We start from the raw sequence: 23877 nt of genomic DNA, 5'->3' as shown, positions 1-23877 counted from the left end.
AGTTCTCCTCTGACCTCTGGCATCAACAAATGAACAACAGTGCCGGATTCAAGTTCACTAAAATCACCTTCTCATGCAGCAAGTTATCTTGCCCATGTCGGCATGCCAATTTAAAATAAATATAAAAAGAAAATCAACTATAGTATGTTTGTTGTGGGTGTGAAATGATTACGATAGACCAAAACAGCATTTTTATAAACATGTCTATTTCTGGTGTAATGTCAAATATTTTATCTTGGGAGTCTACAAGGATCAACTTGCTTGGAGTCACCCCCAAGTGGTCATTTGAGGAACATTTGAGGAACTGCGGGTACCCGATTGTTTTTCTCATTTCCGATGATTTACTCTAACCCAATGTTGTTGTTGTTTTTTTTTTAACCTCTCTTGTAGACGTGTACTGCGACCTTAGCCCCGGGCGTCTCGCTCAACCGTTTCAGCTGTGTGAAGGAACGTGAAAAGAAGATTTAATGAATCAGTATTCGCTAGCCGACGTGATGACGGACAAGTAAGTGACTTATTGTTATTTCTCTGGAGAGCACGTTCATGTGTAGGCGTGCAAAGAGCTCACAGTAATCAGGCGTTTTGTTTGAGTGAGAAGTAACCAGATGATGCTTGTTCTTGTGGTTATTTTGCTTTGCACCAGCTTGTAGGCATTCCTGTAAGTGTGTTAACCGTGCAGAATTCAAGGAGGAATGGGTTCAGATAGCGCAGAGAGATGTTTGATGTGGTTTACGGTAAGCAGTGTTGGTAAAAAGACAGTCTGCTTGGCCCCTGTAGATGTATGTCATTTGCATCGGGGGCTGATTTGCATTTTCGTTCGCTGTGCTGGTATGTTGCTGTTGCTGCTAGCAGCTCTTTATTTCCCTCACAAAACACAGTCGTTTAAAGGGTTTTCAACCTTTTTCATGCTGCCTCTTCTTTTGCTTATTCTTTGTGTTCTTCATTTTGTTTCCCTTCCCCCTTTTCATTTTGCAGGTTTCTATCTATACTTGTCTGTCTCCTTTTTGTCTCTTTTGTCCACTTGGCCTTTGCTTCTCACTCCAGTGTTTGTTGGATTTGATCTGCAGAGATCTATAGAGAATTTGGGTGCAGTAGGAAAAATAATCTGCTGTCAGCAATCATTATAGGCGGAATAAGTGGTGCAGGTCAGTCAGCTGAAAGGGATGCGCACAAAAACTGCATAAAATAGGTCAAACAAGGCCCAAACTATTATGTGCTCGAGTTTACCAATTTCTCTTTCTGTTTTATAAAGCGACAGAGGGTTATATGCACAGAGTACAGTTGATAAGATTATGTTGTTAGCTGTGGGTCAGCAACTCCAGCATCTCTCCACTTATTGCTAATGCACCTGTTAACCCTTTTGAAAGTGCAACAGGAAAAGGGAGGTGTGGATCTGGTGAATCACGCTGTCTTTATATGAAGCAGGCCTTCGGGTGTCTTCCCTGGTTAACACTGGCGCTCTGTAATGTCAGCTTAAAATATGCATTTAGTTTAGTAAATCCAAATAATCCTATATTTGCCCAGAAGGGAATTTCCCTTGCAAATTAGAAGGTTCCCTCAAGGATGCATTGCAATTTTTGCCGAGCCAGACGTTTTTATAATGATTTGGATGCGGTATAAAGAAGAGAAGATATTCTTGGAAACTTTATTTTGAAAACAAGACGTGGCAGAGTTTTTATTAAGCCTCTGCTGCACGGAATCAATTGTAGCGAGGAACGGGGAGTTTCTAAGTAAGAGATGATGATATTGACAAGCTGGATGAAAGGTATCCCAGCAACCAGAAAGTGGTGGTGGTGGTGGGAGGGTAGCTTATTGTGTGCTAGATGCTCGCCCGTGTTGTAGGATGATTGTTTGACTGGGATGAATGATAAATGTTATGTTGAAAGGAAGTGAGGGGAAAAGTTGGAGGACGTGCCCCCCGATGGTGACGGCGAACAAAGCCTCCCTCAACATGGGTCTACTTAAGATTCACACAAAGGCAGAAGAAGATGGCCACTTATTTTCTCTCCAACACACACACACACACACACACACACACACACACACACACACACACTTTTTTTTCTTAGTTCACTCATGAGCAAACATTTACACATAGCTGGATACCAGTGGACATTCCTGCAGATGTGTGCATTCCACTTGGTATTCCCAAAGTCAAGCTGGCCTCTGGAAACGTGTTTTTTGGATTATTTATAATTTTCTGGCATTTGTTTAATCGAAGAGCTCTGATCTGTGTTTTCCAATCAGATTTTCTGCTTGAGTCAGAAGCTGATTATCCATCTGTACATTTGCTCTAGTATCCTCAGACACGAACATGTTTCAGTTGCTGGATTTTCCTTTGGTACCAGGATGCTCTGGGATGAGGAAAGGTTCTAAAGCCAGATTTGCTCCCTGGTGCTTGGAGGCATTTTTTTTTTTCCTGGTTAAATTCAAGCCTGCATAATCCCTTACAACACACTGTTTTGTGTGTGTGTGTGTGTGTGTGTGTGTGTGTGTGCTAAAGTCTAGAGTCTATGTTCTGTTCACTCTGTGTATATTGAGTAAACAGGAATTTCACCTATTTTCTTTTCCCTCTTAAAAGAGTTGCATCAGGGTTGAATATATTACATCACATAGGAAGGACAAAGAGAAGCACAGTGCCTCAAACACACTCCGATACAGACAGAAGTGCGCTGAGTGTAAGCTCTTCATTGGGAATTGCATCTCCATCTGGTGCCTCTGGTCTTTAAGGAAAATGGGGACAGCAAGATAAAAAAAAAAAAAAAGCATTGTTCCTTAAGCCCTCAAACCATACTATCCGCTTTCTTTATGTAACTGTTCCTGTCTTGTTTTCCATAAGGAGATTCCTCCTACTCATTTTTCCTTGCCCTTCGCATCTGTTCTCTTCCCTTTCTACAACCACTGTGTGAATTTGCTCTCTCTCTCTTAGCAAAGCCATTTTTCCCTCTCTCCCTCTGTTGCTACTATTTTCCTTCCATCCCCCACCTGTGGTGGTGTTTGCTGACAGCCTTGTCAGAAACTTTGGATGTTTATAGATGGACAGTAATGGTAGCTGCACAGTGTGCATGTGCACGAGGTTGACACATGCACATTGACAGTGTGGTGTCTATTTATGCGCTTTGCTTATCTGTGTCTAGGCCCCATGTGTGTAATCATGTCAGTCTCAGGGGAGTGAAGATGCAAGCTGGTTATATGCTTAATGGCTGCTTACAGTAAAAACCACAGTGGCACCAGAAATGTGCTAAATGTTGCAGCCTTGTGAGTAAAGATATTTAAGGGCACACCACTCTGCAATTTGACTTCTTTATTGGATATTTATTATTAAATGTTTTCTAGTTTCCTCCAGCCACCTGAATAAAACAGGGGATAATACTGGTCTTTGCTTGTGGAAGTTTGTGCACAATTCGATGAAGTTCAGAAGAAGAATCCTGATGACTTAAAAAATGGCCAGACCTTCCGTCCAGGGTGACATTTGTGGGTTTGAGGAAATTGTTTCAACAACTGTGGGATGAACTGACAATAAATTTGCGCAGAAATTTGTTTCCTTTTCAGGATGAACAGTTGCCAATTTAATGATCCCTTCATTTTTCCTTTTTGCCCACCAGTTGGATTTATCACATACTTCAAAACTAATAACACTTCCATCAGCTGCACTTTGTGGTAATTGCAAATGTTAGCAGAAAAACATACCAAACTGCTCGGAATAAGCATTTTTACCTTGGGAAATATGTTAGCATGTGGAAAGGAGCTATTCAGAGTAGCTTTGTGCCAAACCTGTGTGTAACCTAATAAACTTTGTTTGATGACTCACCAAAAGCCACTTGCATGACTGGAGAGTTACTGTGTACTTTTATGAATGGGAACTAAAGCTGATAAGGCATGCCATAGACATCTGAGATACTTAAAATACAACTTTGGGTTTGGCTTGAACTTTTTACTCGTTGAACTTCTTGCCAGTTTAAACTTTTATGACACATGCACTATGTGGGGGGAGAAAAAAAAGCTACTGGGCCACATTACACCTACAGGAGCTGCTCAGCCATAGAAAGCCATTGCATGAAGATCCCGGTGCACAGATTTTTTGCCAATGTTAATGAGTCTAACAGAGCACGGGCAGTTTTTACACACTTGGCAAACCTCATTCTGTATCTTTTGCACAATCTGACAGTTCATGGCTTTTGAAATTCTTCCACAGACAGTTGATTGTGTAATAACAGTTGATTGTGTAATAACTAGAAGGGAAGAAATTTTGCAAACTGACTTGTTGCGATGATGGCATCCCATTACAGTATTGCGCTCAAGTCTGTTGAGCTCTTGACAACTACCTTTTCTTTCACAAATGTTTGTAAAGATAGACTGCATGGCTAAGTGTATGATTATTATTTTTTTTATACACCTGTGGGAGTGGGACTGAAAATGTCTAAATTCAAAGATTAAGCCATTTGGCCCAGTACTTTTGTCCATATAGTGTAATCTGAGAGTTCATCCAGGAAGTATTTGTTTCAAAGTTCCTGAATTCATTACTGTTACCAAACGGGGAGAGAGATCTTGACAAGACGTTCCAACAGTAGTTCAAACTGAGAAAATCGGGTGTCACAGAAGAGTGGGGTCAGTATGTTTACCATTAGCTGAGTTCCTGAAGTAGGGCTACTAAAGCGTTTGCTCTGGCTTGAAGAGTCTTCAAAAGGACACTTTAGCCCCATCCTCATTCAAGTCCACTCATCAATTTAAAAACCCTGACATTTCCATTTCCTCTCCGTCCGTTCTCCAGACCGCTGTGTCACCAAGGGCATGTTTCGGGGCACTGGCTCGGCTTGCGCCCAGTCTCAACATCCTGAATTGAGACATGTGAAGGCGTGGTGTCAGTTGTGTCATTGAGGTTTGTGGGTGCACGGTTTAAAAACTTTGTATCAGCTGTCACAGGGTTTTGTGGGAGCAGAGGAAAGCCAAGTCAAAGCGCTTCCTGAAGATGTCGAGGGGGATGCACCCTTTGGCCTTCGGCTCATCAATCTTGCGTCTGTCATCTATTCCCAGTTCTCCATTGATGCTGTCAGAGAGTCAGGGAGACGATGCAGCGCTCGTTTGTATACAAGCTTTTTTCTGTTTGGTGGTCTCGTAGTGAAAATTAGTTAAGAGTGGAAGAAGAGGAGAGAAATTTCTACTTGAGGAAAAAAATGTGTCAAGCAGACTAAATTTTGCCCGACCTATCCCACCCCATTGCAGAATACTGTGGTCTCCTCTTTAACAAATATCAAACCCAGAAAGAGCAATAATATGTTGGCAATGCTCGTGCAAATCTAAAGCTTTATTTATGCGATCAGAGAACTAGCCATGCTTGTAGTCGTCACTGCTTAACATAATCAGATTATTCTTTTATACAGTAGTGTAGGGGGCCTCCATTATAGTAACTTACCAGGCAAATGCTAATGAATCTGCATATTTGGGTTGATTTAGCTGACCTGGATTCATTCGAGGGGAACATTTATCTCCTTGTTCTGAGATAGTTTGGGACTTCTCCAGCAACAATGTCCATTCAGCTTTAGTCTTTTTTTCCCCTTGTTGTGTTGTCGATATTTTCTTGCGTTTTTTTTTCTGAAGAGAAATTTGATTCTTTTTAAGAACCTGTTGAAACGGACCCAGAGGCACATATTGAACTCTAGTCAAAGCAAGTGAAACTCTAAGCCGAGTTTAGAGGACTGTGTGAATAAAGCTGGTCTACTCGTGTAGGAAGAATTAATTCAGCCTGTTTTCATTTTGCTCAGAGAAGCGGTGCGAGGGAACCGACTGGAAAGTGTTGTGAATGGAGGCCCACCCATCTGTTTCAGGGACAATAAGAAGATTTCTACTTTCATTCTTTAGACTAAAAAAATCGTATTTTTATGCACTAAAAAATAAAAGGGAAATAATTTTCCACCTGGCTGCATATTATTCCCTAATGTCTGTGTTATCTTTATGTTTCGTTAGTGATGCACAACACCAGGGCTGAGACTGTGCGAAACTTCATAAGCTCTTTAAAAAATATCAGCTCAGGGTTTTTCCTCATGAATACTTTTCTACAGTTCTTTCAACTGTGGAGTTTCACTGTTTGCTACTTTGACTGTTCTTTCTAGTGGTTTAGAGGATACTTGATGTACTTTTTAAAGTACTGACCAGGATTTTAGTAACGTTTGAAACAATCTGATGCACTGAGTGGCAGCACAACAAACAGCTACGCAGTCCAGAGGAAGCAGATGGGTTAAGAATTTAGCTTTTAATAAGAAGTTCACGAAGTAGACAGTGAAGCATAACCAAAAGGTTGACCTTTAGTGTACATTTACTGCTCCTAGAATTCTATTTAAAGTACTGTGCAAAAGTCTTAAGGCACTCATGTTTTAATATATTCTAGTAAAACAGATTAGGCAAGCTTTCTTCAAGTTTCTTTTAACTTTCTTCAGGAACAATTCCCCAGGTTTCTGGAAGGATATTCCAAAGCTCTTCCACAAACTGTTCTTTGCTGGATTTTTTTCCCTATTTCTTAAGGACGTGGCTTTCAGATACTGTTCATCTGCTGCAGATAGTGTGACTTTATTTTTTTTATTTTTATGTGTGTAGCTTTGTGGCCTGTCACTTCTTGCTTGTTCAGTTTCCTCAGATTCGTTCAAAGGTTGCACACCAAGAAAAGTACCTCGTCTTTGGCATTTTTCTCAGCTCTAACTGAAGATGACGTGCTTTTTGTAACAGGCTGCTGGTAACAAAGTGCCTGAAGATTCCTAAATTGTCATGTGTAGAGACAACACTGGTTCTTTGAGTTAGGTGCCTTTTTTATGCTTGAGTGATTCAGAGGTCAGTGTTAAGTGGCTTAACAAACAAAAAACATTCCTTGAAAGTGCTGCGATACAAGGACTCGTCTGAAAATGAGGGGAAAAAGCAGCCAGTGTCCAAAGACAAAATCAATCAATCAAAGACAAAATCTGGCTTCTTGGAAGGAAAATTTAAAAAAACAAACAAACATAAAACAAGGGTGGCTCAAGACTTTTGCACAGTCCTGTACACATTTATTGTCAGATTAAGGTGTTTTAACTGTGAACCTCTGTCTTTCTTTAATTCACAGAATTAATACCATTCCCAAGAGCCTCTACTGAGCTTTACAGTTCAGTGTTAACATGCTAAGCTAAGAAAATGGCCATTGTCATTGTATGGCATTGTAGCATTTACCTCAAAGCACTGCTATGGCAAAATACAGCCTGAAAGCTGTGGACTTAAATTTCTTTACTAAAACTTATGAAATTAAAGGAACAGATTTAATTTAGCGTTTTGTCTGATGCAGAATTAAACATTTTTGTCGTTTTATTAAAGTGATGATTCTTTAGAAATTATGCAGAACAGAAGTTATAAGGTTTTGAGGCTTGGCCGTGACGGATGAGATTAGCACACACAAAGCAAATAAAATTCAGTGTGGAAGAGCAAATACTTCTTTATTTACATGTGGTTGTTTGACATGCAAGGCTGGAAAGGAAGTGGAACCTTAGCTGAGGTTAATGGTCATAACTGGCCGCTCACTATTGGTTCTAATATGATATCACCATGATAATACCGTCTTTGTGGATATTTAAGTTGTTATATAATTGTTTTGTCTTTTTAAAAAATGATTATCCACACGCGTGCGTGCGTGTGCGTGCGTGTGCGTGCGTGCGCGCGTGTGTGCGTGTGTGTGTGTGGCTATTGCTTCATCTTTCTATAAATGTTATTTACTGTCATTCTGAATATACAACATGGTTTGCATTGAATCATCACTATATCTGTGTCACCATGGTCTAAAAAAAAAAAAAAGACCTAGCCACATTGAACCTTCTTCCTCTTGTAGGCTCTCACACACTACATGAATGTCATGTCTGATCTCTCTGTCTTCTTCCCCCCCTCCCTAGCTTGAGAATTTTATAATTCTCTCCGGAGGAAGAGCGTCGCATCCTTTAAGGATTCACAGGTCAGAAACTCAACTCCTCTCCCTCCTTCCCCTCCCTGTTTGCTGTGCAGACCAACACTGCACTGCTCGCTGGCTTGCAGGCTTCAACACGAATGCTGCATGCTTCTCCAACCTTCTCCAACCCCCTTCCCCTGTAACCACTTTGGGGCTTTACTGTTTTTTGGTGTGTGTGTGTGTGTGTGTGTGTGTGTGTGCGCGTTTCCCTTGCATGATCTCACTTGGACAGCCTGATTCTGATTTGAATCCTTTTTGTTTTTGCAACTTCCTTTTTTCCCCCACCCATCATTCCCTTGTGCTTTCCTCTATGAGATTCGGTGTTTCTTTGCTTTTCCAGTCGTGATTCTTCTGTTCTGCGTCTGCTTGGAAGCAAGTTATCGGTCTGCGTTGCCTTAATTACTGTTATCTAATGATGCATGTAGTGATGGGTATTGTGTACACATGCAACTAGCTTTTCACTCTGGCTTTACTCAGGCCCCCCCAGACAGCAATTGTCCAGTCACAGCTTAGCTACCGTAACTAGGCACGGCAGGTCTGTCAAGCTTTGAATTTCTCCATATGCCAAAGTGGTGTCCGGGTGGCTGAAGATAGACAGAAACTTGGCACCTGAAAGCGTTTGGAGGGTGGTGTCTTTTTATCAACTTTCTGAAACTTGAACAGGAGAGCAGAAGTGTTGTTTTGGTGCTCTGCATGTTTAAATGCTAGCGTGCCCAGCTTCACTACCTTTCTAAGCAACTTTCAAAGCTGTGTTGAGCTTGTGGGGTTACGGTTTGCAAGAGCAGCAGAATCACCAAATGGGATAGAAGATGCAGGTATACTAAAATTAGTAGCCATAGCGTCTTTTTCTCTCGTCTCAAAACCAGTAAAGCAAGAATAAACTCTTCTTTTGTTACTTACAGACCCGTAAGTAATTGTTTGAGCTAAAACGTGTTCATTTATAATCTGAGACCAAAGCTAAAAAGAAGTAGTTCATTTTTTTTTCTTTTTAATTTTCATGAAATTAAATGTTTCTTTCTCTTGAAAAATTCCTCACTCAGTGTTCGTTCGTTCTGCTCGTCCCTGCTCCACCTGCAGTGGTTGCAGACTCGACAGACTGTTTGAAAACCACTTCCCTTAAGAAACTGCTAAATGTGAGAGTGAATGTTTGAACCACAATCGCCGCAATTTCATCTCGGCTCTAAAACGTACACAAAATACACAAAGTTAGCGTTCCAGGTAGGGAGGCCTGACGAGATAAAGTCTGAAAACATCAGCTGGCAGCATGGAGTGAAGTCACAGGAGCCTCGCTCCCAGCAAACTGTCAGTACAGGATGCGTCGCTCAGCCACACTCGATTATGAAAAGAATCCGAACACCTGTGGGATGTTTGCTTTTCCCCCTCAGCAGCTCGAGGCCTATCAACATAATGCAGTTTCCAGCCGCAGCCATCAGCCCGCAACTCTTTCAGCTGTTGTGATCAACACCAAAAGTGCTTAACAGAAATAGGACTGATTAGCAAAGTGTTGACAAATGTTCCGCTCACCAAAGACATGCATTAAAATGGTAGTTTATTCCTGTAGAGGTAGTTTTAAATCAGCTGTGATCTATTACCGAATTTGTAGCGTTACAATCCATTTTGGCTGGTGAAAACATTCGTTTTTGTGGGGGGGTGTTGTTTCTTAAATCCTGTCCTGTTCGGCAGCTTTTTGCTATCAGAATTATGATCTGAATGCACTGTTGTGCCAAACACACTGCTTTTCCGAAATGAGCTCTGTAGGCTCCTCTTGTTCATGTTTCTTTTATACATTTATTTATTATTGTTATTTCAGTTATTATGTTATATGTATACTTTAGATAGGACAACAGTCACATGATAAAACTATCTACAGTGTGCATAAGGCCAGGGGGCGTATGGCGGTCGGTTGAATATTTAAACATTTGTTATAATTAAAGTCAGCTGGTGACAAATGGACCTTTTGTATTGGATTTATTTTTAATCTGCTACTTTCACTGTAAACTTTGTATGCGCCACTTGTGAGAAGTGAACACTTGACCTAATTCTGCAGGCCAGATCACGAGAAATTGGTGTGAGAGGAGTTTGAAGTTTTTCTCTTGGCTCCGTGTTTATCCCTCTCCGAGTGCTGCGAAGGAAACGGTGAAATTAGTGTTTTATGTACTGGTTTGCCAAGTTCAGGAGGACACACTGTTAGTGTTGTGGCATCCTGTGGGCGATGGGATGAGTTTTCACACAGCACTCCAAAGGAGGGTTTTGTCTATGCCGGGCCAAAATTACCACCGTGAAATCAGTGCCTGCTGAAGAGTGCTTTGAGAGAGAGGCAGAAGAGAAAGGGGTCCTCTTTAAAGGCGGAAGAAAATATAGCAAGGTTTCAGTGATGTTTACAGCTAATTTTGAATGTTCCTTGACTGGTGGGACACTGCAATTTGGAAGATTGTTTGTTTGTTTTGGATTTACCTTATTGCACTCTTTAACCACTTAACAGAAAAAGTCATTAACATGTTGGCTAACATTAGCTGATTTAAAATCCAGCTGCAGAGAAGTATCCCACTCTGGGTGCTGAAGTCACCTGCCCTTTGCTGTTGCTGTTTTAAAAAGGTGGGGTTTTTTGTTTGTTTCTTTTAAACTACAACCAATGCAACTACCATTCACGAGCTTGGGACCTTCAGCTGGGCTTCCCAAAATAGTCTCACAGTATGTGCCCCATCACAGCAGCCTCAAGGAAATTACATCAAGTGAAAGGTTTATGATTTTACTGCGAGCGGTGGCTTCTGTGTGACCCCAAACTATATTATAGATTGAAGTTATTCACCTCAGACAGAGTGGCAACACTTAAAAAATTAGATGGATTCTCAATGCAGCACTTAGCATTTCTTAATAGTTTGGTATTTTGCACTGTGTACCAATAATATTACCATTGCTGTATTAAAAAAACAAACTCTGAACACTTGTAAATAATGACAAAAAACAGCAAATTTCAGATTTGTAATATATTCTCTTGGTGATCACCAGAAGTTCCTTTTTCTTTTTGCCAGTACAGATGTCAATAGTAAAACTCCTCCACTTTTTCCCTCCTTTTAATTAAAAGAAAAAGAGCCTGGTGATTATGTTTTCATGTTAGACTACAGAGGCACATTCAGTACTTGGACAGAGAACACCACACAGTAATCCTTGTTCCTCTAGTTAGCTTACTTCACTTGCCTGTATGTTTATAGGGAAGTTTTTCCAGAGCCATGTGACTTAGGGAAAGGGCGTGTTGTTTTTAAAAAGCTTGCCATCGGCAGACTAAATATACCCTTTACTGGACCTGACCCCTCATTTGCCTTTGCTGTGGCCACTTTAGGTCGACAGGCTAGCTCAACAGGGGCCCTACAACTAGTAATTATATAGGAGGGTTTCCATTTTGCGTCCCCTGTATAGTGTTGCCTTCACACAAGCTCTTTTCCTCAATTTAGACATTTGGGTTGTCATCGATGGTTTACCTAGAATTTAATTCTACCTTGTTTAACTAAATGAAACCCAGAAATTATGGGTTTTTAGCCTGTTTTTGGTCAGAAATGAGGACAGTGTACACTTTGTCAACATTCAGTCTTAATGTAAATGGATATAGTGAACCCTGCTGATACATCCTGCTGATAATCCTTGATCTTAAAGCCCCCCCCCCAGCACATCCCAGTGAGATCACCATGGACAATGTAGAGTGACTGCTGTATCATCTGTTGCAGTTTTAAGATGATTTTTTTTCTCCCATATGACCAATAGTCAGCTGTGCCGCAGAGGTCGTACAGCTGTTCACTGGCTTTCAGAGGACTTTGTTAAATTAATGGGGCTTTTACTAGGTGGCTTTGTAAGTCTGAGCTGTAGGCTGAAGTCAATCCTCAGTGAAATCCAGATGGCTTGAACCATAACTACAGCTTGAACTGCTGTGCTGATTTATCCTGAAAAGTTAAGCAAATCGCATCCAAGTTAATCACATCAAAGTCTGTTTGCAGGATTGGTGGAGCAATACTTCATACATGTCTGACTGTTCACTTTGACAAGCACAAATCTTAGCTTGAGAACCAGCAGTTCAAGTTGAATTATTGGTAAAATGGATACTGGATACACTAAATTAATAAAGTTTAATTAATTCAGAAAAATAAGGCAAGCTTATAGGAGTGAGCTACAACAGCTGGGTTAACTTTGAGTAATAACTATAAACATAAAGGATCACTCATATTAACTTAATCCGGTTGTTCAGTGATGACGTGACGAATCCTACTTCCGGGTAGGGCTGCTCGATTATGGCAAAAATGATAATCACGATTATTTTCACTGAAATTGAGATCACGATTATTTGACAATATTTATTTCGTCCGCCAGAGCTTATATTATTTTTTTACATGCTGTAGTGCCATTTGTGGGAGCATTTCAAGTTGCTATACATCAATACAACTGTTATAGCCCATATTTTAAAAATGTGTATGCATTAAGTCCATAGTAACTACATTAATTGCAAAAAAGTGCAATAAACTACAAAAAAAATTGAAAATCGTTTTTGTTTTTACATATATTTCTACTTGGAGAAATTTAAGAGGTTTATCCCTCAAAACTTTAAATAAATGGTAAATGGTAAATGGCCTGTATTTTATATAGCGCTTTACTAGTCCCTAAGGACCCCAAAGCGCTTTACATATCCAGTCATCCACCCATTCACACACACATTCACACACTGGTGATGGCAAGCTACATTGTAGCCACAGCCACCCTGGGGCGCACTGACAGAGGCGAGGCTGCCGGACACTGGCGCCACCAGGCCCTCTGACCACCACCAGTAGGCAACGGGTGAAGTGTCTTGCCCAAGGACACAACGACCGAGACTGTCTAAGCCGGGGCTCGAACCTGCAACCTTCCGATTACAAGGCGAACTCCCAACTCTTGAGCCACGATCGCCCCCCAAAAAAGTTGCAAGAAATCCTATGATGCAAATCCTATGATGCAAATTTGCAAAGAATATGCATGTGCATCAAAATAAACTATTTCCAGCAGTGCAATTCGAGTTCTAAGGCCTACAAGTAAAAAACTACATTTTCCGCAAAAATGACGTCACTTGCGATAGTTCACGTTGGTCTTTTTCAATGTGGGAAGTGTTAAGAACAGCTGATCGGATCGGCAAAGCGTGTTTCTGGAATATTATGTTTTTGTTCCTGCAAGCGCTTTTTATGCAATTTTTGCAAAGCTATATGTGGAAGGAAACCGTGACCGAGGACAAGCTGATGGCATAAGATGTAAGTACAACTCCTCCGGTTTCATATGGAAAAATATTTATTGTGCTAGCTTAGCGTTCAGGTTCTACAGGGATTTAAAAATAGTTACACAAAACGAGCATGCTGCTCTGACCGGCTTTAAAGGGTTAACAATAACAATGTATTGAATAATGACTTTAAAAAATAATATAAAATAGTGTGCAAATACTGATAACAGTGCAAATGTTTGCAATATAAGAAATAAATGAAAAATGTAAACTTTGCAGTGTTGCTCTGTGGTGCAGCTACGACACCATAGCAAAGTTTACACACTGTGTCTACTTGATCCACGTCTGACTCCGCGAAGCCATAATGTTTCCACACCACTTAAGTTTTTTTTTTGTTTACCTCTCTTTTCAACCAACGGCAGTCCACTCCTCTCCAAATAACTTCTGCTTAGCTTTCCGAGCTTCCCTCGGGTCCTCTTAATTGTTGTGACGCGTGTTCGAAATGCAGAGCAGTGCGCTTGATTTGCCACATGGAGCAGCGCGAGAGTAAAGCATGAGGGAGGGGCTAATAATCGGCGCAGTCATTTTTAATGATCGTTGAAAGCCCAGATCGTAATCGTGATTAAAATTCGATTAATTGAGCAGCCCTACTTCCGGGTCTAAAGTAGTCTGCGTTTAATATGGCTTTTGTGTTGTTAACATGTTTAATGTTATGTATTTTCTTCTATTTAATCTCCAAAAACTTCTAAAACAGTCAGTGATCACTGCTGACCTCCCTCGGCTTTTATTACCACTAATCATTTATTTAAGCTCAGTTTTTAAAACCTTACGATGTAACTACAGCCCAGCCCATGCAGCAGTATATGAATGACTAACCTCGTATTGTGGATGGATTATCTCAGTTGTTCTCCTGGCTGAAGTTTGGTCCTTTTACAGCATCCTGCCATGCGATTACATTTGTTCCTGACCACCGAGAACACTCACGTTAACTTTTATTGAGTGTAAAAAAAGTTAGCTTGTTTATATTATGCTAGCATAGCTGTGTCGCTAGCGGTCACGTAGCGCATCATTATATACCAGCTAGCCCAACTTCAGTAACCCTACAAACGTCACTGCTGTTTAGTTTTCTGTTTTCATTTATGTTGGAAGTGATAACAGAGCTGTACGTTTTAATTTGTTTCCGAAACCCCGCAGTCAGGACATGCTATATTGTATTTAGATAGAAGTTAGCTCGCTAGCTTCTAACTTCTAACTCCGTTAAATGTCATAAATTCCGTTTTCATGGATGCCTGGATGTTAAACTCAATTGTTGCACCTGGTAGAGCAGAACGCTGATCATTTTATTAAAGATGAAAGACTTTAGACAGTTTTTCAACTCTCAGTAATGCCATAGTGATCGTTTGATATATGGACCTGCAGCGGAGTTTAGGCCCAGACACGGCTAGTGACGTCAGACTTAACGACCGGATACAATGTGACAAATTACAGGAGTTCTGTTTCAGTTAATTGGAATCACACACCTTAGTTCCCTGAATAAAAAATAAAAATGGAATCAGGAAATGTTCATGACAGCCCACAAACATGAAACCACATTACAAATGCAGCATAATTAAAATGGAGATCCTGACATTACGTGAATTGTTATTTCAACTTTTCAAATTAATAGAAAAGAGTAGGTGTGCAAAGGTCATTATAGGCTAGCAACTAGCTGTGAAATAATGGACATTCTCCATGTTTTCCAGTAGCCCAGAACGCCGTCTTTGTGTATTAATTGTACTTCTGTTGCTGCCGCCCCAGACACATCTGGCCAGTTAATGGATTGGATGTACTCATGTAATTCATAGTGACACCTTTTGGTTCGCTTGGAAATTTTTCTCTGTGTGAAAAGAAACCATATCACAGGGAAAAGGTACAACTTTACAAACTCCTCAACTGATTCAGACCCGAGTAAACAAACAAGTGCAAACCTGTATTAACTGTTACCTTGATTTGTTTTTTACCCTTTGATTTGACCTTGATAATTGCACTCAGTAGACCAAAACAACCGATACCCTTTGGAGGTCATCTTTGTTTCCAAACAAACTCCAGAGCAGTTCAGCCTTGATCTAATCTTGATGTGACACGAGTACATGGTGTTGGCTGCAGATTTAGCTGGCCAATATGGCCAATAAGCAGACTGAATGCTTTCACGTGATTGGTAGTGACTCATTTTGGTTCACGTGGAAACCAGTTCAGGGAAAAAAGATGCAAGTTAACAAGCTCATCAACCGATTTGCACCAGAGTAAATAAACTCTAGTTTATTTAGTTTAAATGTCCATATATAAATTCAGTAAAAAACAGTCCATATATTTAAAGCGCGAGATGTTTTACAAGGAAAGCATCTTTAATAAGATTGTTATAGCCCTGTAATGCTGAATCAGTGCTGTAGTCTTTTAAGATGACTCCCATTAGTGTGGGGAAAACATAAAACAGGGGACAGAATATATCTTTGATCATCTGATCGAAGCGTAATAGTCAGCTGGAGCCAGTAGCGTGTCTGTAAAGCCTTGGCCATCTCAGAATGTCAAAATCGGTTCATCAGCCTGCGAAGCTCACGCAACCCAAAACTCAGATACAGCTGGCAGTATTTTAAGATGGGCCCCACAGTCCCTGTCAGGTTTAATAGGAGCAATTTAATGCCTACGGATGGCATTATCATGTGTGCATGTGAGCAAGCTCGTGTTTCTGCCACATCTATTGCTAAACTCCTTTTAATCTGTAAATGACATTGAAGCAGACATCTGTCCCCATCAGTGTGTCATCCTCTGTGGTCTCTGTATTTTGTTTCAAATACAAGACCTCTGGCTTATTTTATTTTATTTTTTTTAAATACAAATATGTTTCACAATAGCACGACAACATACAGCTGAAGTTATTAAGAAATACCTCGGCCATAAAGAAAACCAGATGGTTTTGAAAGAGGAGAAGAAGAGAAACAATTTTTTACATTTTTTCTTGCTGGAACCAAAAAAAGAGGTTGAAAGACTCACTACTTCTCCTGCAGTATTGATCAGACTTTAATCAAACTTGCACGCAGTGATAATTTAATGGTTCTTCGCTCAAGCTTAAGGTCAAGGTCACATTAGGCATTTCATGTGCAATAATATGTGAAGGATAATGTGTGGTGAGCTAATAGGTCACCGATGCGGTTTAATCTAAAAAATGACGAAAGATTGGAATGCAAATTGTGAGAACTGTGACTTGTTGAAGACATCACCCATTGCTTTAATGAGGTCATCCTCACAACAATGCACAATAACTTCTCTTCTACGATCATCCCATTGTTGCTAGATGACATAAAATGATAGGGCAGGTCTATTAGCAAGCCCTGTGCAAAGCTGCCTCGTTATCATGCACTCTTAGTGCTGCGTTATCATTATTCCCACAGCTGGGTGGATACTGTACAGATGGTCCTGCTGATTACGTCTGCCAAGAAGGGTTTGTGATTGGTTTGTTCTGTTTGTTTCACTGTCTGTTAGTGGCATTACTTGAAAAGTTGTGGACTGGAGTCCACAGCTTTTTGAGTATTGGAGTTGGAGATTGGCCCGTGCTAGAAGTGTTCTGGGTCCGGAAATTATTGGAAGGATTCTTTACTGTTGTGAGATGGGGCGTTATACTGAATCCTGAAAAAAGACATTCTCCCCACAAAATGAGCTACTTAGAGCACATTTCCCATTACACAGTTTTTGTGCGTGGTTAGGCACATTGGTGTAATGGCATCAAACGGAGCAGAAAAAAATGAGTTGCAGGCTCTTGACGTCCTGCGGCAAAGGAAGAAGAGCATCTCTGTGCATTGATGCTGATGATGGGTGAGTGCATGGAAATAGATCCAGCAAAGAGGGGAAAAAGAAGTGAGGAGTTGGAGCTGTTGGCAGGCACTGAATGTCCAATTCCCTCACGTCACCCTCGACTGCGCTCTGAATCTTTGCCCCACTCTCTGCTCACAGGATGCGGAGCCTCTTGTCTGCACTCTCTGCATTGGAAATGAAGCGGCAAGTGGCAAAGCTGCCATGTGTGGCTACGTGACAAGTCGGCCTACCGTTTCATTAGAGAGTTAGATGTCAGCCTGTTCTTCCAAATCGATCACGAAGGATGAGTCGGGGTCTTTGCTGACTCAGCTCCACCTCAGACACGGATCACAACAGAATCTATCGCTCACAATCACTGAGTGAGTAACTCACAAAACTATGGCAGTAAAAAAAATTTCTTCTGTTAACATACCCATTGATAGCGGACGTCTACATGCATTACTTTTTGTCAATGCAAAAAGTTGCTCTACAGACAAAAAATGTTGACTACTTTAACATTGGAGTGTATAGAGATTGACTCACTACTGCAGCAGTGTTCGAGTGGCTCTTTGAGGAACTGCAGTTTTTAAAAATATTCACTTTAAACACACAAATTAAAAAAACAAAAACTTGCAGCTTGTTTTCCTCAAGTGATTGGGTTAAGCAAAATAAGAAACGGAATAAATCAGCTAAATAAGATTACACATCTTTGGTCCTTTAAAAGAAGTGCAAACATATGTTTTACTTTCATTTAAACTGACTTGAATTTGTTATTTCTTCTCCTTTTACTTTTGCTCAGACATTCAAAGTTCACACTGCAGATATGCTCAGCTTCTGTTTCTGCCTCTCTGTTCTCAGTGGGCCGCCTGCCAATATTAGTGCCCATTTAACAGCACAGTGCTGGGAACCCCAAGGCCCCAAGCAGGTGTCAACCTCCCTGCCCAGCCAAAGGAGCTGAGAGGGGAACACAAAGGCCTCAAAGAGACTTGCCAGCATGGTAACCGTCTTAAATATCCCCGGCCAGTATGGCCACTCCTCTAAATCTCAAAGCAGGAGAGAGTAGCTGCCAGTATGCGCTTTCTGCTACTGTAACACTGACTCTCAGAGGGTTTTGAAGCTTAAACTTTGCCTTTGACTCGGAATAGTGATGGGCGGCATCGGGAATGCACAGATGGAGCATTAAACGTATTTGGAGGCTTTCATTTATGGAATTTGGTATGAGAGGATATCTTTCAAAGGCACAAAAACCAAAAATTCAGCGTGCCTGGGGTCTTCAGCACAGATTAAGCATTGTTATCTCGTCCTTTCACACTGTTGTTATGTCCGTCCTTTTTGGTCGAACATAGACAGTCTCAGCTGCGCTCATCCAGCAGTTTGTGTTATCTTAATGGGATGCATCCAGAGCTCCTGAGCTTGTGTGATCTTTGAAAACACTAGTTTGGCTCTGGGCTTTCCTCGTGGGTAAGCTGCCCTGGCATTTAGACATTGGCAAGGCTGTAGAAGACCGGGATGAGAGGGAGAAGTGATGTCTCTCTCTCTCACTGTTCATTGTTGGCTGCTCTGCAGTGATGATGTGGATGTGATGGGGGTGGTGGAGTGGGAGTAGAGTGGAGGCTACTCTCATCTTCAGTAAACAATAGGTCCTTGTGTATTTGACCCCCTCTTTAGCAGAGTGGAGTCCATGGCTATGCCTGAAGCCGGGATGGAATTCCATCTTTGCCAGATTAGGTTGGTGGAAACCTTCCCCCCCCCCCCCCCCCGAAAAAAAAGGGGGGGGGGACCTATTATTAAGAGGGCCATGGCCTCTGGGGCCATTTGTTCTCATTTAAAACCAAATCAATAATCAGTTATTATCCTGCCTCTTTTTCTGCAGCTGGGGGTGGGCTCCATTGATTGGCTGTATGTGCTGCTGTATGATGCATCACCCCCTCCCCCGAATAACTAATTACTAACCTATATTTGAGTTGAATGTGACATAATGGTGCTTGTAGGTCATTAAAAGGTAGTTGACAGTGATTTATCTGTTCTTTGAGCTTAAACGATGTTCTATCATTTTAATTAAAAGGTCTAAAATGAGGACAAACGACCCAATAAAACATTTATGCACATTTTGCTCAAAGTGGCGCCTTGTGGGTATTCACCTGAAATTTAATCCTTATCTTACGAGACATCTGATAACCCTTAATCGCATTCCATGCGTGACTACTCCACCCGTTTTTTTTTTATTTTGGTTTTGGTTTGTTTGTTGCGGTGTTGTATGGGTGCTTCCACTTCATTCATCGTGCCGTTGTGCAAACCAGAAAAACCGGCTTTGTGATCAATACGCTTCCGTAGGAGACGACTGTGCAAAGCACCTGACCCACCTGCTTCCTGTTTACTACAACAATACTGGCTTTAGTTGAACATAACACAGGGAATGCAGGCCTCAGTAAGCAGTCTGCTCCAATTATGTAAAAGAAGGGTTAAATGAGTGAGACAAAGCAGGGTACCAGCGAGTTGCACGCGCCCATCCGCCAACAGGGCTCCGGTGCTTGAGCTTTGCAATTGCATTATGTCCGTTAATCACTTTGAGAGGTAATGTTGTTTCCGTGTTAATATTTATAAAATAAAATCAGGTAAACCAGCTTCCATTCATGTCAGAAAGAGTTTGGTTGGCAGTCATAATATTGACCTCAAATCTTGCATTTTTTTTTTTCCGTTTTGTCCCCTGCAGAGCAGTAAATTTGGCAATCGCTGCGTGTTTTACAAGCAGGATTGAGAACAGATTTAGAGATTTATTTTAATATTTTACTTAAGCTTTAAAGCTTTGCTTTTTTACCCCAGCTTTGCTGCTGACCTAAAACTGCCAACTTTGAAATGTGGGTTTGTTGAACTGTAGGATATTAACCATTTCAGATTTGAAGGAAGAATCCCAACAAAAAGACTGAACACACCAGAGTATTATTCGTTATGCTAACATGACACAGCATTTCAAGGAAGAGAAGCGGCGGCAATGTGTGACTTTCAAAGCTCAGAGCTGCACACAAAAATATGATTTGTTTGGCTTTATTTCATGTGACAGTGTCAGCCACCTGAGACAGGCCTGGTAACGTTTACATTTACGTAAATGGCACACAGAGCAGCTTAATGGAGGCTTTATCAGGCTCATCCTGAGGTGAAAGCAGCAGGCCTGAGCTGTTAGGAGGAAGACTGATCACAGCGATCTCCAAATTGACAAATGGAAAAGAACATCCGGATCTGATAAGAGCTGGTAGCTGCCAGGAATGCTGTCATCAGTCTGGTCATTGTCATCCTCCTCATCATCATCATCATCATCGCCCGAGGCAAGCGGATACACCTGTCTGAGTCTTCAACAATAACGCGGTGCAGGATGGCACGTCCGTCTGCGCACAACAACAAATGAAAATGTCAAACTGTAATTCACACCAAATCACACACTGCATTCTTCCTTAATCTTCCGGATAGGGTGTGTGTGTCTGTGGTTTTGTGCTTATTTTTAAAACAACAACAACAAACTTTTCTGTTACTGTAAGTCATATTAGATCGTGTGCAGCCTCTTCATTCTGTCTCCTCCTCACTGACTCCTCTGATAGCTCATTCAACTTCACATTTGTTGTTCTTCTTTATTTAACCGCACAAAGTCTTTCAAGTGCTGCAACTATTTGCCAACAAGTGATCGAATCATTTTGTCAAAGTTGATTTTTGATTTCTGATTTGTTTGTGTGCTTGTGTTGTGTGTGAGGATGAACCCTGATAGCTTAGCGGGAGGGAACTAGAGTTGACACCTGTTCCCTTTTAGCATCTGTGCCGCTTGATACGATCTGTCTGTGGCATGTGATGAAATGCTTTGTCAGAACGGGTTTTTGCGCATGGCTTTACTCGCTGTCTTTGTGTGTCCCTGCAGAGGAAACTTCACAGTTCCAAAGTTATCAGAATCTAATATGGGCTTTGGCGTGCTGGGGGTGTTTCTGGGGCTGCTCCTGGAGGTTTCCACACACGGGCCCCACGGTGTGCCTCGCACTTCCTGGAGACATCAAGGTAAGGCGTGAAATAACATGCCGCTGGCTGGTTATTATGATAGAATCAGAGAATGTAAGAATGTAATGCTTGTTAGTCTGAAACACGAATACGTGATAAAGATCATTCACTTCAGTGCTTGGTGAACTCAAACTGCACTCTCTGTATTACTTTCTAATATATCACAGCTCTGTTATAACTTAGCAATCTACTGTGAAGCAAAGACGTCAACATCTGTCGCCTAATTTTACCTTGAGACAACCTCACCACAGACCCTCAAGTTGGATCCCTTTTTGTGTGTGTGTGTGTGTCAGGCAGAAGCTGTTTGCAAGCTGCCGTTTACAGAAATAGCTTCAAGTAACTCTGTCTCTGCAAGAGAACAAGCGCGGCTCACCCTTTAACCATGTTTCTCAATTCGCTGGGTCACAGTCACTGTTTCAGTCAGTCAGTGAGGGTATTTGCTTTCATGGTGGCAGTGTTTATGACCTGGCACCTGCAACATGAGCCCACTTGCACCTGGCACAACCATCCAAACACAAACTCTTCCCCCCAGGTTTTCCCATCAATCACAACGCAAAGTGTAATGAGAGTTTTCATTTATATAATGTTAATGCAGAGTACCCAGAGATGCACAAAGGTGTGACTCTAAGATGTGATTATAAGTGCTAAGCAGCTGTAGGGATGCACTGTAATGCGATCACAAAAATTGCTTACGAGGTGGTCTGGGGCCTTTTTGACCACACTGTAAACGCTGATGTGTCCTGATGACTCTGTAACAGAAAATTTGACTTCCCTTTTTGTTTTGGCCTTTTTTCAAGATACAAGGGACTTGTCTTGCCAGTATCTCCAGCTAGAATGCCCATACATACATCCATGGATCCTTCCTTTCATCCTTTTTAAAACCTTTCGTTAGCCTCACTTGTCGTTGCTGACTGAACTGATGCAACTTGGTCGGTTACAGCACAGAAAATAGTGTTCTGCTGGCCTCATTATCTGTCATTGGTTAATGTTCCTGCTTACATGTGTACACTTGAGTCCCTTTAAAGTGTATTAAAGTGTGTTGCCTTATTCTCCTGTGTGTGTGGATGCATATAATTCCCGATTATTCCTGCAAACCTAGTTTCACTCAGCTGGCTAAAGAATGCACAGCTGTGCACAAAAACAGCCAATGACGCAATAAAGAGCAACCGGACTTTCCAATGTTTCCAGTATTTGTTATCTTAGTTTCACCTTAGTTTCACACGGTTTCGAGTATCTCTCAAAACCGGGTCTGAAACGTTTGGTTTATTGAACACCTTCTGATGCATAAACTGCAAATAGACAGCGCACTGTTTTGTTCCAGGTCCTCATCCAGCAAACCTCTCAGCTATTAGGATGGGGAGAAAACAACCTCGCTCAGTACAGCTACACAAGCCTGGGTGTGCGACCTGGCCTAGTTCTAAAATTTTGGGAATCATAAAATAAAGTAAAAAATGTAGTGAGCTTTATTCACTTACTGCTTCATGAATGCTTGGTTTCACATAGGATTTTATTCTCTTGGATCTCATCTGTGCTTAATATGACCAGTTCTGGTTGTGAGCACAGCAGTGCCAGCCACATGCTGTTCTAATTGGGCAGCCAATCAGAAGAAAATTGGCCTAAAGAAGGAGGAGCTTAAAGCGACTTGTTTCAGATAGTTGATGAACTGAAAGGCTCCACTAATACAGTTTAAACTGAACGAAGATTAGTTTGCACTGTGAGTCATGCAAAGCTACTGTAGTAGAGCCCAAGAATCAAAATAAGGAGCTTATTGCAGTGAAACTTTAAGCTGTTTTTAAGTGTTTTTGGCCACAGAAACACCATAAACACAACGCTGACAGTTTTAGAGAATGATAATGTCCAGCAACAATGTACCTAAAGTCGTGTGTCTGGGTCCACGATGAGTAAAAGTCCATTTGATCTCCGTTTAGCTCCACCTTCAAAGAAACGTCTCGCTCTTCAGCTACTTAATGTTCGACCGTGTTCACCTACTAGTCACTAATTTAAACAGAGCAGTGTACAGTGGGTATTAGCACTTTGTCCCTTGTGACTGAATGTGAAAGCTGAAACTGTTGTGGCTTGGTTAATATTTATTTGCCTGCGCGTGGGTCCATATCTCAAAGCAGCTAGTTCTACTGTACAGATGCTCATTTCAACATATCAGCCATATCAGCTGTAAATTAAATTCTGACTACAGTTAAATACAGATGTTATTGAGTAAAAAAATGGTTTATGATGATTTTTTTTTTCTGCTAGATTTAGATCTGATGGAGTTTTCAGAGCCGGGCATCTTCAACTACTCCACATTACTGCTGAGTGAAGAAAGGGATGCGCTGTATGTGGGAGCAAGGGAGGCCATCTTTGAGCTCAGCAAGAAGAATGTGAGCGTCAGAAACAAGAAGGTAGTTAAATCTTAAACGATTCATGGTAATGCATGTGGAGGGATGTTTTAAATAATCTGGATTATAATATTTTTTTACTTTATTCCTGTTTGTTTAAGGTTCCGTGGCCAGTTACAGAAAAATCTATGAATATGTGCACGCTGAAAGGAAAATCAAAAGAGGTTAGTTTAACAGCTCTTACATGCTGGGATGCATGCATGGATGCTGCTCTGTCCGTCTGATTAGAATTTGGCAACCGAAGATCAGTGTGACCTCCCAAAACACTGGTTTGGTGACGGTTCAAAAATGTATACTCTGATGACAAAGAAAAAGACAAATTTCTGAAAGACAAAATTAAATAACTGAAGTTATGTAATTTAATTTTGAAAATGTCTAACATTAACTCTAGACGGGCGAACTGTAACCACAAGGTCATAATTCTCCTT

General features: G+C 41.2%; 1 protein-coding gene across 5 annotated transcripts in view; it reads left to right on the top strand.

The window, feature by feature from the left end:
- Positions 1–23877, top strand: part of sema4d (sema domain, immunoglobulin domain (Ig), transmembrane domain (TM) and short cytoplasmic domain, (semaphorin) 4D) — a 41721-nt gene that overhangs the window by 7365 nt on the left and 10479 nt on the right. For all 5 annotated transcript variants that reach the window (XM_026173605.1, XM_026173609.1, XM_026173607.1 and 2 more), the window contains exons 2-5: positions 391–505; positions 20920–21053; positions 23307–23452; positions 23551–23613. In XM_026173605.1, coding sequence (XP_026029390.1) covers positions 468–505; positions 20920–21053; positions 23307–23452; positions 23551–23613 — 381 coding nt within the window. In that variant the 5' untranslated portion in view covers positions 391–467. The remainder of the gene's footprint in view (positions 1–390; positions 506–20919; positions 21054–23306; positions 23453–23550; positions 23614–23877) is intronic.

This window comes from Astatotilapia calliptera, chromosome 7, assembly GCF_900246225.1.
Source record: "Astatotilapia calliptera chromosome 7, fAstCal1.2, whole genome shotgun sequence".
Taxonomy (NCBI): Eukaryota; Metazoa; Chordata; class Actinopteri; order Cichliformes; family Cichlidae; genus Astatotilapia; species Astatotilapia calliptera.
The sequence above is the reverse complement of the archived record's forward strand: the minus strand, read 5'-3'. Positions and strand labels throughout refer to the sequence as shown.